The sequence below is a fragment of the Spermophilus citellus genome (genome assembly GCF_964194105.1).
Source record: "Spermophilus citellus genome assembly, chromosome: 8".
In the NCBI taxonomy this organism is placed as follows: domain Eukaryota; kingdom Metazoa; phylum Chordata; class Mammalia; order Rodentia; family Sciuridae; genus Spermophilus; species Spermophilus citellus.
The window spans coordinates 9209780-9226077 of NC_138189.1; the positions used below are offsets into that span (position 1 = coordinate 9209780).

Consider the following 16298-nt stretch of genomic DNA (forward strand, 5'->3'; position numbering starts at 1 on the left):
TTATATATACACGCTAACTCATAGCAATAATACCAAACATATGTATGTTTATGTATTTAGGGGCAGATACTAAAAGATAATAACATCTAAACCTTCCTTCCTACTCCATGTCTTGGCACTGAGTAGATTATTAATATTAATCAGTAGATGTTGACCAAACCCACTTCAATAAAGACCTGCTTAATACCAGCTATAATTATTTTTGTTCAAATAATGGGGCCAAAGCCCTGTCTTCAGAAAGTCATTTGTGTCTCTGGGTTAGTTTAATATGACAACTCTGCATGTTTCAACATAAAGGTTTATGTACTTTAACTAATTCATGGACAAAGACATAGGAAGACCCTAAGAACAGGAGTCTGTTATTGATCTGATTGTACAATAAATAACTTTAAACAATGTGAATGAAATTTTATAATCCCCCCCAAAATACACAAAATAAAATTAAACACTTAAAGACATGCCAGTAAAATATCAGGATGTACTTCTATACATGCCTCTAATTTCTAGATAAAGAAATATAAAATACTTATTGTCTATGAACAAATAATTTCCCCCGGAAATGTTAAGATGTTTCAGCTAAAGAACTGTAAAAATGGCTGAGTAAAGAAGATCAACGAAAGCCAAAGTTTGTCCTGAGAAAATAATCCAAAAAGGGGAAGAAATGTATTCACTAAATATAATTTTACTACTTAAAATGATCAAATCTCAGATACAACCTAAGTGCTCAAATATAAAAAATGCTTAAATAAATTATGATGGATCCATTTATTATACCACAATGAAATCTTAAATAATTACAAAGTTTGCAAGGTAACATCAAATGACTAAAATGTGAAAAACAGATTACTTCTACCCTAAAATATTATGTGTACATGTGATAAGGAATGAAAGAGTAAAATGGATTGTTATTTTAGTTATCTTCCCTCTTTATTCTTTCTCATTATTATTACTGGCAATTTTGTTATTGCCAATATAAGAAATAGTGAGGGGAAGGAAGAGGAATAGCTATTACTTATATATAAGTTCATATAAATCAACTCACCAAAATGAAGAATTCAGGCCATAATAGAATGAGGGTTCAAGACTGCTTAATGTGAGGGATTTTAAAATTTAACATGGAAAATATCAAATTACAGTCAAATATTTACTACAAAAGACTAAATAATCTACATCTAACAAAAGAGCACTTGAAATGGGGTGTTATAAAGACACACCTCATTTGTTTTGAGGGTTTCTTTGGAATCTTCTTCAGACTGCTGTTTCTTTTTAGAATTCTCTTCAACATTCCTAAGGGGGAAGAAAAGTCAAACATTAACTTTGAATCTAAGGTCAAAATTTCTCAGGAAGGTAAGAAAAAAAGCTTTCCTTTACTATAAACACTTGATCTAGAAATGGGACTTGCTGTACTTTAATTTAAATCCTATTCTTAGTCAACAGAGAACACAATCTGAAATGTGACATGAAATTACTCTTGGTGCTAAAGAAAAGTACAGCTAAAACAAAAATTCCTGATTTGTTGCATAAAGAGAAATAATGTATAGGCCACATTTACATTTCGGAAGTCTTACCAACTTTTGAGTCAACAAAGCATTCTTTTTCATTTAGATGAGTAGAATGAGATATAGTAATAAATCTGACAGCTGACTCACGAGTTTTGCAAATTATTGATGTAGTTAGCTCCAAGTCCATGATTAAGTTACATAATTCTGACTTGATAGAGCAACAGAATTGTAGCCCAGGGCTCACATGTCCTTATGGCTACTCTCAGAAGTTTCTCTGGCTTTCTCATTCTTATAGAATTATAATGCAGTATTAGAAAATAAATAGCTGGGCAGAGCGGGGCTGACTATAATCTTAGCTACTTGGGAAGCTAAGGCAGGAGAACTAAAGTTTGAGGCCAGCCTGGGTAACTCAGCAAGACCCTGCCTCAAAATAAAAAAAAAAATAAAGAGCTTGAGATGTAGCTTAGTAGTAGAGCACTTATCTAACAAGCATGAGGCCTTGAGTTTGATCCCTAGCACCACCTCCCCAAAAAGTAAAAATAAAAACTAAAAAAAGAATCTGGTTCAGGGTTTGGGTTAGGGGGAGAAGCATGGACAATGGTAAAAAGAACTGAATGAGTGCAATTATTGTAAGTAAGTGGCTACCAAATGCCCAGAACATGGATACTTCTAGAGTATAGTCATGGTGTCCATAAACTCTCTCAAACTCCAGGGATAATAGTATGTTTACATATGTACACTATTTTTGAGAGAAGCTTTAAAGCTTCTATGAGATTAGAGTAAAAGTACTTAAGATTAAGATACATTACTCTAAGGGCTGGAGATTTATGTCAGTGGGAGAGTATTCGCCTAGCATGCATGAGGCCTTGAGTTCAATTCCCAGCATCACACAAACATACACAAAAGATTCATTACTTTGAAATATTATAGATCTTAACACAAAGAATCACTCCTGAAGACAAAAATGAACCTTTAAGGTACTTCAAAACATACAGTGACATACACTTTCAAGGCACAACTCTTTACTACATTTTCAATGTCTCTCTTCTGAAACTATGCCAAGCAAGTGTTTGAATGGAACATGGCCAGAAAAAATACGCACCTTGAATCCTTTCTTCTTTTTTTGCTTAAGGCTACTTTTTTCTCTAAAACTTTCCGTTCTTTAAGGACTTCTTTAATTCTGGGGGCTTTTGGTTCCAAACTCTTTGCTGATGATTCTTCTAAGTCCGCAGGACTTTTCCCTAGGGAAGAAGCAATCAATAAAACATTTCAGAAAAGAATTTTATAAACAGTGTTATATTTCTATTTCATTAAGGTTTAAAATTACTCCAAAAATGTAAAATGACTTTAATATTCTTAAATGGTGCTGAAATAACATAACAGAATTCAATTTTGTTTTAATCAACATTCCAGATAAACATTAACTTAAGGAGCTATGGGTATAGCTCATTGGTAGACCATGTGCTCATCATTTACAAGGTGGGTTTAATCACAGCACCAAGAAGAAGAAAAAAAAAAAAAAAACAGAAAAAAAGTTAACATAGAGAATAGGTTAACCTCATTATTATCTGCAGAAAGACTTGATTACTTATGTGTCAATGACCCATTTTCCAGTTTTAATTCAATCTACCATTACTAGAAAATAAATTGCTAACACACAGAGGGCAACCACTGGTATCCTATGGAATGTTTAATTTACATATAAAATATAATAAAAGAAAAATAATTAAACACATCACATTAAAAAGGAAGGAAATCTTCTACACTTGAGAATATATTTTACATTATTATGTCACAATTAATTGAGCAATTAGAAAATAAGAGAGTACATAAGAAAGCTTAAAATAAAAAAAGTAACATCTACTATACCTTGACTTTTGGCTTTGGAAGACTTTGTCTTTTCTGCTTTCTGTTTTCGCTTTTCTTCAAGTTTCTCTCTATTAATCTGCCTTCTTAAAAGTCTCTCTTCTTTTTCTTTAGCCTAAAACCACAAAATACCCTGACAGATTATCAGGCAAAAGCAAAAATTACTTTGAAATAAATAAGAAAAAGTCTTAGTTTGCCCTCAGATTTCTTACAGTTTAATGGGCTTTGCAAAAACACATATGTACTACACACATATATATTATATATTATACACACACATACAGTATATATGTATGTATACAGATAATATACATGCACACATTTGTGAATGTGTATGTGCACATATGTATGGATGTGTATGTTTCAATTTGGAAGTTATCAGAAGAGACAGATGTAAAGATTTTCCTTTACTCTTAGGATGCCACTCGTTTACAAAATGGGAAAAGTGTAATTAAGATTGTTTAGTTTTACCTGGCAGTTTTAATTAAAAAGATAGCAATGAAAATATCAATAATTTTCAAGTAAATATAGGTAGGAAAAAGTTGGAATGCTGAGTTAATGGGTTGGTCCTAAACCGAGGTGACCTGATGGTTATACCCTTGGGACATAGACTTTGGATTTGAAACTTTTTTCTTTCATATTTTTTTTGTGGTGCTTGGGATCGGACCCATGGCCTTGTGCATGCAAGGCAAGCACTCTACCAAACTGATCTATATTCCCAGCCTTCTTCTTTCATATTTTAAATGAACAATTCATAATCACATTACTCTCACCATGCCTTTCTGACCAGAGTTCAAAGCAAAACACCAAAAGTCCTAAGCAGGGACAACTCCTGACCATGTAACCTTTATGAGACAAGCCTAGCTGGTCGCAGCTTGAAATCCCAGGGGTGAGGCAGGAGGATGAGGCAGGAGGATCATGAGTTCAAAGTCAGCCTCAGCAAAAGTGAGGCACTAAGCAACTCAATGAGACCATGTCTCTAAATAAGATACAAAACAGGGTTGGGGATGTGGCTCAGTGGTTGAGTGTTCCTAGGTTCAATCCCTGGCACCCACATGCCACCCCCCGCCCCTCCAAAAAAAAAAAAAAAAAAAAAAAAGAGACAAACCTGGAAGGAAGGCTATCCATTAGTAACACTTTAGTGTACTAACTTTTCATATTTTAATGTTTCTCACACTCTAAGCCAACTTAACCTGAAGCACACATACAATGAGACAAGAATTTTCTTTAGAAACCTTTTGTTAACTCAGTAGCACAGCTCATATTTGAAAGCATTTTCAAATCCAGGAAATATGTTGACTACATTTTTCTCTTAGTATTATGGTAACAGCTGCATATCATATTTTTCTATGACTTTATCCATACTGATCCACATTCCACACTATGAAACATTTAGAGTGTTACCAGTGTTCACTTCTATTAACAACAATGGCACAAACACCTCTGTCATATGTATACGTCTATGCCACCTAGTTAAAGGCAGAGTCAGATGTCTCTGCTCTAGATGTGCACCAGTACTGTGCACACAGACTATTCAAGTTTGTCAACCTGAAGCAGCAAGCTAAAACACTAACAAACCAACCTGGACTTACAATAGACTGTCGGCGTTGTTCTACAGTAAGCTCATCATCAGAATCACTATAGTACTTTGAATAAAGGTATGGTTTGTGAACATAAGCATGCCGTACACTTTTTGGTTTTCCTTCATTAGAATCACTAGTTTGAGTTTTTGTTTTGTTCTGTTTGTTCTTCTCTTCATCTGGAAGAAAGTCAATAGAAAAAGAATGTGTCTATGAATTAGTAAGAAAATCAATTTGTACAAGCAGTAAAAGCAGTATCAATATAGTTCAAGTGTACCTGGTTGTGAAAATTCAGAAACTGAAAATTTTACAAGTTATTATTATTCATCTAATTTCGTAACAATCATATTCTCACCAATAAAGGAAGGAAAAGAAAAATTAATCATTACATTTGCTTATGTTGTTAAAAGAAAAACTTCAGACAGATTAAATTTAACAGAGCTTTTTGTTTTTTCTGTTGTGGGGATGGGATTGAGGGCCTCATGCCCACTAGACAAATACTCTACCATGGAGCCACACCTCCAGCTCTTCATTCTATTTTGGCAAAGAAATTTCCTGAATCTGGCAAATTCAGAACCAGAAGAGGTTCAGAGAACTTCACTTTAAGCTTAAGAAGGCTTTTATAGATTGAATGCAGAAGCAAATAACTTACTGGATTGGTGACGCCCTTTGCCTTACTTGGTATGGTCAGATGGCAGTCCCTGGTAGAGGTAAGTTGGTGGTTTCTGATGGATTAAGTTTAAGTTTCATTTTACGATTTACATTGTTTTGCTCCTGCAAGAACCCAGAAACCTGAGGCACTGGAGTCATCTTAGCCTAATGCTTCATTCTTTCCCCAAGTTTTTAAAACAATGTTTTTTTGACAAATGGTTAATTCTTATTTGTCAGTGAATTTGATATGAATGCTTACCACAGTTAAGTTGAACAAAGTCACTTGAAGCTGTATTTTAAAAGAAAACTTGAACATGTATAAATATGAAATAACAAATACCATCAATATGTACAATTAAAATGTACCAATAAAAAATGTGGATTAAAAAAATTTAATGACCACTTTAGATTTCAAGAAGAGGCAAGAATCAATAATGGTTCATACACCAAGTATACACTACTCTGTCTACACTAAGAAGGTGATTTGCTTCCTTTGGCAAGAAGGAAAAGAATAAACAAAGTTTTTACTTCTCACCTCTTAGCCAAAATAGCCATCTTCTTACCTTTTAGACACATAAAATCTTTCTGTTTAAAAAAAGAGACTCCAAACAGCATCATGTATTAGAATCTTAGTTAGGATAGAGTAAGTGAAGTGTTCACAGAGAGCGCGGCATTCTTTCAGAATGGGCACTTTAGAACTGGTCTCATGAACACAGGCATGACAACTAGGAACACTGTTGTTTTTTTTTTTTTTTTAGATATGAAGACATAAATAAATAATGGGAAAGACTGAGAAAAATATCTGTATGGTTAGAAGGTTCTACTTTGTTCTCCTGATTATCTCCATAGGTATCCTATCCAAAGCCAGCAACAAATTTACCAGATGCTATCTATAGGGAATGGCAGATTTACTTCAGTATTTTTTTTTTTTTAAATCAACGTCAGAAGACAGACTTTAATCATGGGGTGAAGAACAGAACAAGGTACTGGTTAGAAGCAGTTTCAGGTTTGAAATCTGCATTGATGCTCACTAGCCATGTGACTCTTGACAAGACACACTCTCCCAGTGACTTTGCTTCCTCCTATACATACTTTTCAGGGTTGTGGCAAGGACTCTGGGAGTTATTACATAGAAGTACTGCAGTCCCTGGAATAAACTGAGTACTTCGGAAGGGTTCACTGGAAAACAAATCATATAATAAGGAATTCAGCCTCACTCAGAGAAGTTTGGCCTTGGTTTCTGGGAAGTAACTCTAAGTCTTAGGAATGTTGTGATTGACTGGAAGGTTTTAGTTTGCATTGCATGTGAGTCAAACCAAATAGTCTAGGATGTGGTTGAGGGTAGAACTTTGGGTCATGGAGTTTTACCTTGGACAAGAGAGGTCAGAGTCTAAGATCAGCTTCATAGGCAGTCAACTATGACTATATACTAGAGTTCCATTAAAAACTTTGGAAACCAAGAATCTGATGAACTTCTCTGGTTGACTATACTCTGTGTGTAGTATCAGACATGGATGTCAAGAAAGTAAGGCTGTTCAGAACTCCAGAGGAGAGGGCACTTGGAAGCTTCCTGTTTAGAATTTTTCTAGACTCTGCCCTGTGTACCTACTCCCTTGGCTGATTTTAATCTGTGTCTCTTAGTTGTGGTAACTGGTAACCATGAGTATACCACTTTTTAGTGAGTTCTATAAGACCTGGTAGTGAATTACTGAATCTGAGGACAGTCTTGGGGACCTCTGAATTTGCAATCAGTACCAGAGAGAAGGATGGTCTTGTAGAATGTGCTTCCCTAAACATCACACACACATATACAAAAAGCATCTTTATATACATTATCTCATTTGAATCTAAAGACAGACCTAAAGGATGGAGTTCAGAAAAGGAGAACCAAGGCTTATTGAGGGCTGGTAACCTTACCAAGCTTGCTCAGACAGTCAACATTAAAAGCTGGAACTAAGAAACAAATTTTCCAACAACAAAATCCCACACCATTGCCACAACACCACATTATTTCCCAGGACAAAGCCATCAGAATATGCAAATAGTTCTGGATAGAAGCTTCCCAGAAACATTAATAAGTAAAATGCTTTACCATCTGATGTAATCTCTCCTTCTTCCATGCTATCAGACATTACCACTTCTTCCTCAGTGTCTTCTTCAAAAGACGAAAGGTCACTGGTATGGACAGAACTAACTGTGATGTCTGTAAGTCCATCCACGTCAGAATCTATCAAAAAGCAATCTCCAAGAAGAGAATAAAACAGAAAATAAATCACCTCATTACAAGAACATACTCAAAGCCCAATTCCTAAATTTCACTTAAAATTTGCTGCTTTAAATACATGTCAAAGAAATTAAACCTTCAAGTAGAGCTGTTTCCAGAAAATAAAAAGGCAAACTAGTACACTGTAAAAAATGACTGAATATTAATTTATAGTGTAAATGATAAACACAAAAGTAAATTTTAAGTAATTGTACTAGACACCTTACAGCAGTTAGGATGTATAACTATGAATTAAGTTGCTTGGAATAATGCATATGATGAAAGTACAAGACAAATTACAAAATTATAGTTTTTCTGATACTTTTCTGTAAATACATTAATATGAAAAAAATACATAAATGCTTATTGCTTTCTTTTAGCAAAGGGAATAAATATATTCATAGTTTTGAAACAAGTCTCGAAAAACTAAAATTTGGAGGCAAATTTGATACTCCCCTTCCCCAATCGATGCTGTGTCTATACACTGCTGCAGGTTTTTGCAAATTCTCAAGTACCTTCTCTTGCCCCTTCAACAGTGTTGGCTTTGTTACTGTTCTTTTCTGAAGGAAGTTTTGAACTCTCTACTTCTTTTTCTTTCGCTTGTTTTTCATCTTTTAGTTTTTGTGTATCTTCACTTTTTTTTGAGTAATCAAATTTCTTTTCGGTCTTTTCTTTCTTTTCTTTCTTTCTTTCTCCTTTCTCAATGATGTCTGATTTCTTTTCACCTTTGTCTGTTGATTTATTTTTTTGATCACCGTTTTCCTGCTGAACATCCTTATTGAGTAGAATTGAGCTACTGTTCTCTTTTGTAGAGTTTTTAATTTCATCAACTGCACAAGGGAGATCACTATGCTCTTCTGACTTTGGGGCCGCTTCCAGTCCTTCCCCTCCAGTGTCAGGTGTAGCTTTTTCTTTATCAGTCAAGTCCTCTGAAGTTCTCTCTTTGTCAGTACTAATGTCACTGCTTGGCTGAGATGAGAGTTTTTTTGATTGTCTCTCATTGGTCTTAGCATTGGACATTTCTGTTGAAGCCCTGGCAGCATTAGCTTCCTGGTTAAGAGAAGTTATAGTTTCCAAGATTGACATGGCATCCTTGGCTACATTAGCACTGGGACCAGGAGCAGGGACACCTTAAAGGAAAAAATAAGTTTTAGAGTACATTATGCAGACCATTTGCACTCCTTTAGGTTTTCAAATACCAGTGCTGGTACACATATTCAGAATATTCTACTTCCTTTAACATATTGGGAAAGGCACCAACAAATCCCAGAATAGTCTATTTCCCAGAAGAAGAGTATCTTCTCTATTTTAGTTACTCCCTCTATTATAATTTGCACACGCACTCACAATTGCTAAAATGCTTATCATTTTATATTAATCTCAAAAAATATTGCTTCAGTTGAGGAGTTTGGCTGATACTTAAAGTAAGTATAATTTCACTTGAGCAGCCAAGTAGGCAATATATTTTTTAAATTTTTAATTTGTTTTAATTAGTTATACATGACAGTAGAATGCATTTATGCACTTTGATATATCATACACAGATTGGATATAATTTCTCATTTTTTCTGAGTGTACATATTGCAGAATCATATTGATCATGTAGTCACATACATACATAGAGTAATAATGTCTGTTTCATTCTACTATCTTTCCTATCCCCACATCCCCTCCCATCACTTCCCGCTACGTAGTCTAAGGTAACACTATCCTTCCCTAGTGCCCCCTGCCTTATTGTGAATTAGCATCTACATATTAGAGAAGACATTCGGCCTTTGGTTTTGTGGGATTGGCTTATTTTGCTTAGTATGATATTCTCCAACTCTAACTGGCAAATGCCATAATTTCACTATTCTTTAAAGCTAAGTAATATTCCATTGAGTATATATACCACATTTTCTTTATCCATTCATCTATTCAGGGACACCTAGGTTGATTCCATAGTCTAGCTACTGTGAATTGAGCTGCTATGAACATTGATTGGCTGCGTCACTATAGTATACTGATTTTAGTTCCTTTGGATATAAACCTAGGAGTTTGATAGCAGAAATTAAAGGGATACAAATAGGTAAAAAAGAACTCAAACTGTCACTATTTGCTGATGACATGATTCTATACCTAGAAGATCCAAAAAAGTTCCACCAGGAAACTTCTAGAACTAATAAATGAATTTAGCAAAGTAGCAGGATATAGGGCAATATTTTAAAGAACCAAATATCCCTAATTTGATACTCAGTTCAAGAAGAAAAACAATGAGACTGACCAAGAGTAAAAGCAAAGCACCTTGTGTAACGATAGAGGAGTCTGGTTTCTCATCATCTGGAGCTGTGCTGCCACTTGCTTCCTCTTTGTGATTTAGTGTGGCCAAAAACTCATGCACGGCTTTTTCCACCTGAGGTCTGAATGTGTGGTTGATCTTTGGATCCACAACCTGAGAAATAATTCGGTCGATACCAGACTCCAGCATTCCTGATCTGAAATAACATAATTTAGAGTAGGGTAAAAAAAAAAAATCTTGTATTATTTGCACTAATTACTTTTATATAAAACTGTGTCTCTTGTAAATATGTTTTTAACCTTAAATTGTCCCAATCCATTTATCTGATTATATAGGAAGTGGAGAAGACAAAATAATTTCATGCTATAGTGATATTTTACTATACATACAAAAAAGTATGTAAACTGCTCGCCATTATACCACTGGTTGAAAACTAAAACAGAGAGAACAAAAACAAATATTTTTAGAACTAGCCACAGTACCAGAGCCTAGGTATATAGGTGATTCTTTTCTCGCTTCCACTCTGCTCATGGTACACAGGAATAAAGAATCACTAAAATTGAGTTTAGTGTCTTAAATCAATGAACTCTATAACTTTTATTTTTTTTTTATAGAAAAACATAAGCTTTTTCTAAGTCTCCAGGAAAACTGAAGAACACATGCAAAAAGTATTATTCCATCAAATTATTAAAAAAAAAAAAAGAAAAAAATACAAATAAAACTTAAGACTTTTGGCTTTTTATTATCTTCCTGATATAGAGACATGATAATTTATTCATTCAGTAATCATATTACAATTGTCTTCTCCATAACTGCTGCCATATGGCTATCCAGCAGTGACAAATCAGACCTGGCCTCTGTTCTGGTTGGGGAGCAGACACGAACAATTATAACACAAATGACAAGCATGTGTGTACATCAGGTACTGCAGGGAAAGAGGGGTGAGTAGTCATTTGATATGTCCAAGGTAACTTCAGAATGCTCCACAAAGGAGACATTTTGAGTTGAATGTTGATTTCTACAGAAGGGAAAATGAAGAAAGGAGCTTCAGGTTGAAGAGATATCATACACAACAGAAAGATGAGTGGGCAGACAATAGTATCTGACACAAGCACCTTGTGTAACGATGGAGTAGTTATCTGAGCAAAATAAGTGAACATGAAATTATTTTAAGAAACACACTTTCTTCATAAAACAGAACTGGAGAAGTGACTATGTTGGGAAATAGAGATGCGTGCAGGTCATTTCCAGGTTCTAGGCCTCAGTCTCCCTCTACAAAGTGGGTGAGAAGACGTTTCTCTTTACACTTGACAAGAGCTATTTTTGAGTATAGCTCTGTCTGGAGTGGAGGATGATTTTATTTTCATTTCCTGAGGCACACTGCTACCATGTGATACTATAATTCCACTTAAGTGGGCCACAGAGAAAAATGAGTCAACACAGCACAAAGTAGGTTACCCGCTTTTTAAAGTTCTAAGATTGAAAAAAAAGAGAGAGAGAGAGAAAAAAAAACCCAATGCAAATCTTGCAAACCCTGCTGAATTTAAGGTGTCTTGAAAATGCAGGAGGAAGAAGAGAAATATAGAGGCAATTTTAGGAATGTTTTAAGACATAAGTACAAAGGCATAAAATAAAAAATAAACTCTACCCATTCCAAAGCTATCACTTCTATGTCTGTTCGAGAACAAAGAAAACACATTTACATTAGTCCTCTCTCCCATGGATGTCAGCTTTGATCTTAAATAGGAATAGAGTCAGTGTTAACAATCACACTCTCAATGCTTTGAGCTGTGGCCACAGCTGCCTCACAAGAGTGCAAAGAAACCTCAGCCCAAGGTTCAAGGTCAAAGCCAAAATGTTGGCAGCTGGCATTTGCCTGGTTAAAGTTATTTCCTTGTCTTTCTTTGAGATTCAGTTCAGTTAAGATCATTATTCAAAGCTATCTGAGATTTTCAAATTCAGCAGTACAAATAAAAGCGTACATAGAATAAAAATTTCCTTCTGATAAAGTTGAGATGAGCAATCAAGTCAAGTCATCTGAGACTGCTGATATTAGAACATTCTGTAGAACAAAAATGATAATTGCAGATAGCTCAAACTTACTAAATAGTACCTTAATCTCTCAAAGTCCATGCATAAAAAACTGAAATTATATATATTTTTAGAAGCTAATCTATCCCTATACCATTAGTTTACACACAACTAAATCTCTCTCTTTAAGGAAACTTTAAAATGTTATTTTCACTATAACAGAAAATTTTACTAAGGATATTTGAATGAAAATAGTATAAATAAATAACATAACTAAGGGAAAATTTTTAGATGTCCTAGGAAGAGCAATGCCTAAATTATCCAAGAAAAGACAGCTGTTTTCTATCACTTAAAATGTCTAGGTCCTTACTCACAAGTAGTCTGCTCCAGATTTCCTCACAGTACACCTTACCCCCTCTCCAAATGCAATTTTGTGGTAACAATCTCTCATATTGGTACAAATATTTTAAGTGTCTGATTTTCACAAGCACAAGGTTCAGTTCCTTTAAATATAATGTAATAAAACATTGTTTCCTTATCTTACAGATTCTGTATGCTGAAAAGTAAGTGCAACTTCAGATACTGGGAAATGATATTAATCAAACTGTATTGCTATATAATGTGCACATATGAATATGTAACAGTGATTCTTGCTTAAGAAAGAAGTTTGCCTTCCATTTGATATTCTCAACATATAAGAAAAAGAATGCAAGAACATATAAAATATGCTTTAAAGAAGCAATGCAATCATTTGTGAAAAGGAAGGCAGCTAGTCAAAGTGTTAAATGAAAGCAGCATATAACTAGTACAGCTGTGCATGAATGTAGAGGAGACACTGCTGGGGGGACACTGTCCCCACTTGCCCAAGCCCCTTTCCTGCAGCTTATTTTGGTACTGTTCTGAAGGTCTTTTTGGAAATGAATAGCCCTCAAAGCCTGTCACCCAACAAATGTCTTCTGTCTCTTTTTCCTGCAACGACTCTGACTTTTTACCCCAACACGTATTATGATGCAGTCCTCTAATGAAATCTTTTGATCTCACCTGGACTCTCTTACAGGTTCCTCAAACATCCTTTAAAATGTAGACAACAAAGCTGTTGTTAATTTTCCTCTTCTCTATTCACCAAGAGACACAGTCCAAGCCCCCAGGCTCCTGGTTTCTAGTATTACCTGTGACTAAATGCATCCTTTAGTTAGGGTGTGAATTTTTTATTTCTGAGGCTTCCTGTGGCTTGGAACTATCACACTAGACAGGTTTGCAGTTCTTATTGAACTAGAGAGAATTAAGAGGTAGCAGGTGTAAAATGACTGTTTAATGGTTTAAAAGCCAGATTTAATTTTCAAAAATTAAATGTTTCTGTGTCTGAATATAACTGTCAAGGCAGGAAGACTAGAAACTATTTAAATAACTTACCCTTTTGGGGTGAAGAATAGGGATAAAAAGTATTCTTGTCTTCATAAATATTTAAATTCAAAAACAACTATGACACTGTAAATCAGGTTTATTTGTTTGTAGTAAATCATTTTTCAGGCCTACCTAAACATTCCAACTCGTATTCTCTTTATTTTGTGTTCACTCAAAACAGCTCTGACAGATCAATACTTTTTTCTCCCCTTCTATATCATTAAAAAATAGTAGAGTTAAAAGTCAATAAAATGATAAAGAAGACATGGTCTCAAATTATGTGGAAATATTTTAATTTCAGTGATCTTTAATATTTATTTATAAAATAAAAATAATAAAGACTACTTTTTCGGCGTCAAGAAAATATTTGTAAATGCTGCTCTATGACATTATGATATTTACCAGCCGTTAATATTATATGTAAAAGTTTTATTTAAAAATCATATATTATTTCCTTTCTTCACATATTTTCATATGTCAGAGGCAAAAAACAAACAAATAAATAAATAAAATAAAATTGTTAAAACTAATGGAGAAATGTGAAGCAATTGGACCATATTCCAAAATTATACTGCATCATATGGAATAGCCACACCAAACCTGATAAAAACTGCCAACAACATCAGGTGAACAAACTCCTATGCAATGTTTCAGCTCTCAGGCAGAGCAGGTTATTGCAGTTTAAAACCTGCCAAGAAATGCCAATTTTGAGACTTACTTAAGGACTTGTTGCCGAATATTGTTTCTTAGTTGGTTCTTATTGAGATGGGGACTCCATGTATGAGTGGCCAAGTGGTTTGCAACAAAGTTGTCAACACGCTGTCTCAAATTCTGATAGGCAGGCTAGAATGAGAAACAAACAAACATACATGTTAAGAAATCTCCAGGGTTATACAATATCAGTATCATATCAGACTCAGGAATTTGTGTATCTTTAGAAGTGTTAATAGTTCTTATAGTGTTAGTAATAAGGCAACAAAGTTTCACAACCTATGACAATCCTGCTTGTAACTTATACTTACTCAAATATTGCCTAATTTATCTAAGACAAGGTATTCTGAGAGGAGGAACACAAAGTAGAAAAACACCTTCTATACACAAAGGACTAGAAAATAAAACACAAATATATTTTAATTTAGATGATGTGAAACAAAGGGAGAAAGGTAGAGGAAATAAGCCCTCACTGAGAATGTGGCATTTGAGCTACAAAAAAATCAATTCCAAAGTTTCACAATGTAGCTAGGATAAGAACCACTCTCTTTGAAGACACAGCCCACAATATAAGCAAAGAGCAAGTAGATAAGAAATTGCAGGGTCAGGAGCATTTATTTGGGGGCCCCCCCAAATTAATGATCCAATTTGGATGGAGAAGAAAATACAAAAAGCAGAAGTGATACTGGAGATATAGATTGGGGTCTGATGCTAGAAGCCTTTGGGCACCTGGACAAGAAGTCTGAGGTTAGAAGGTTGAGAGCAGGAATGCACCATACAAAGGAGCACAGTGATGAGATAGTGGTCTTTGGATGATTATTCATTCTACAGTCAAAGAGTAAAAAGACACAAAATATATTTAGAAAAGCATGCAATAACTAGAGTGATGAAGATCTGAGCCAGGGTGGCAGAGATATGGCATCAAATGTGATATAAGGCAGTGGCTCTCAACTGTAAGTGATTTCAAACTTTCCCCACTCCCATGGTCAAGGATAAGTTTGGCAATGTCGAGACACTTCGTATTGCCACGATGGAGGGGGATGCTATTGGTACCTAGGGAAAAGGTGAGAATGCTATTGAACCTACCATGCACAGTTCTTGCCCCCAAGCAAGAACTATCCTGCCCAGAATGTCAAAAGTGCTAATAGAAGGGGAGCACAGAGAGAGAGGACACATACTAGGCCATCTTCTAGAAGGAATGTGCAACCACTCACTTAGTACTGCCCCCAGTCCCTAGAAGTTGCCTCTACCACTGAAAGTCTTTATTTTTCCTTCCTATGGCTCTTAACAGAGATGAGTTTGATTTTCCTTGAATGATATTAGGAAAAAACAGTACAGCCTCCCCTTCTGCCATTTGCTACCTTTACTTTTCAAAGTTTAAACTCCAGCAGTAAATCTCATGCACCTACCATTCCCCCTATTTGTCTGTGTGGGAAACTTCTCACCTTCAGAGCTCAGCCTAAACTGAGAAGTCATCACGACACCCAGGGTAGGCTTACGTTGCCTTTCTTCCATGTTCCTACTGTCTTCTATACATACAACATTTGAACAATCCTTCCATTGCACAGTATTTTGGGGAAGGGGAGCTATTTACCTCTCCACATGGGTGTAAGCTTACTCTCTCCTTCTCTTAATCTTTGTTTTCATATTGCTTAGCAGATAAACAATTAAAAGAGTTCTTAGATACTGGTTAACTATCTCCACCACAGAATGACAAAGATTCCATACCTATGAGATGTCCTTTCATCACTTCCAACACTCAGACTTTGGTTGATGCCTGTTTTCTACTCTACAGGAATGTCTCATAATCATTTCTCATGCTCCTCTCCACTTATTCTATGAATGTGAACTAAAACTAATATTTCTTCTGCCCAATGATTCTAAAGCATAATACTTTCCCCTAGTATTTCCAAATCCAGCAAACATCAGTCTCAGATATTCCAATGTATTTAGCATTATAGTATCTCCAAAATAAGTTCATTTTTTCCCCTCTTATTTCCAAGTCCTCCTTC

At 35.1% G+C, this 16298-nt stretch overlaps 1 protein-coding gene across 1 annotated transcript in view; it reads right to left on the reverse strand.

The window, feature by feature from the left end:
* BOD1L1 (biorientation of chromosomes in cell division 1 like 1) overlaps nucleotides 1–16298 on the reverse strand; it is a 52590-nt gene that overhangs the window by 32224 nt on the left and 4068 nt on the right. Inside the window, exons 2-9 of the mRNA XM_081304596.1 lie at nucleotides 14294–14418; nucleotides 10146–10336; nucleotides 8378–8992; nucleotides 7692–7841; nucleotides 4961–5127; nucleotides 3372–3483; nucleotides 2605–2743; nucleotides 1215–1287 (exon numbers count right to left, since the gene is read on the reverse strand). Of these exons, the coding sequence (XP_081160722.1) occupies nucleotides 1215–1287; nucleotides 2605–2743; nucleotides 3372–3483; nucleotides 4961–5127; nucleotides 7692–7841; nucleotides 8378–8992; nucleotides 10146–10336; nucleotides 14294–14418 (1572 nt within the window). The remainder of the gene's footprint in view (nucleotides 1–1214; nucleotides 1288–2604; nucleotides 2744–3371; nucleotides 3484–4960; nucleotides 5128–7691; nucleotides 7842–8377; nucleotides 8993–10145; nucleotides 10337–14293; nucleotides 14419–16298) is intronic.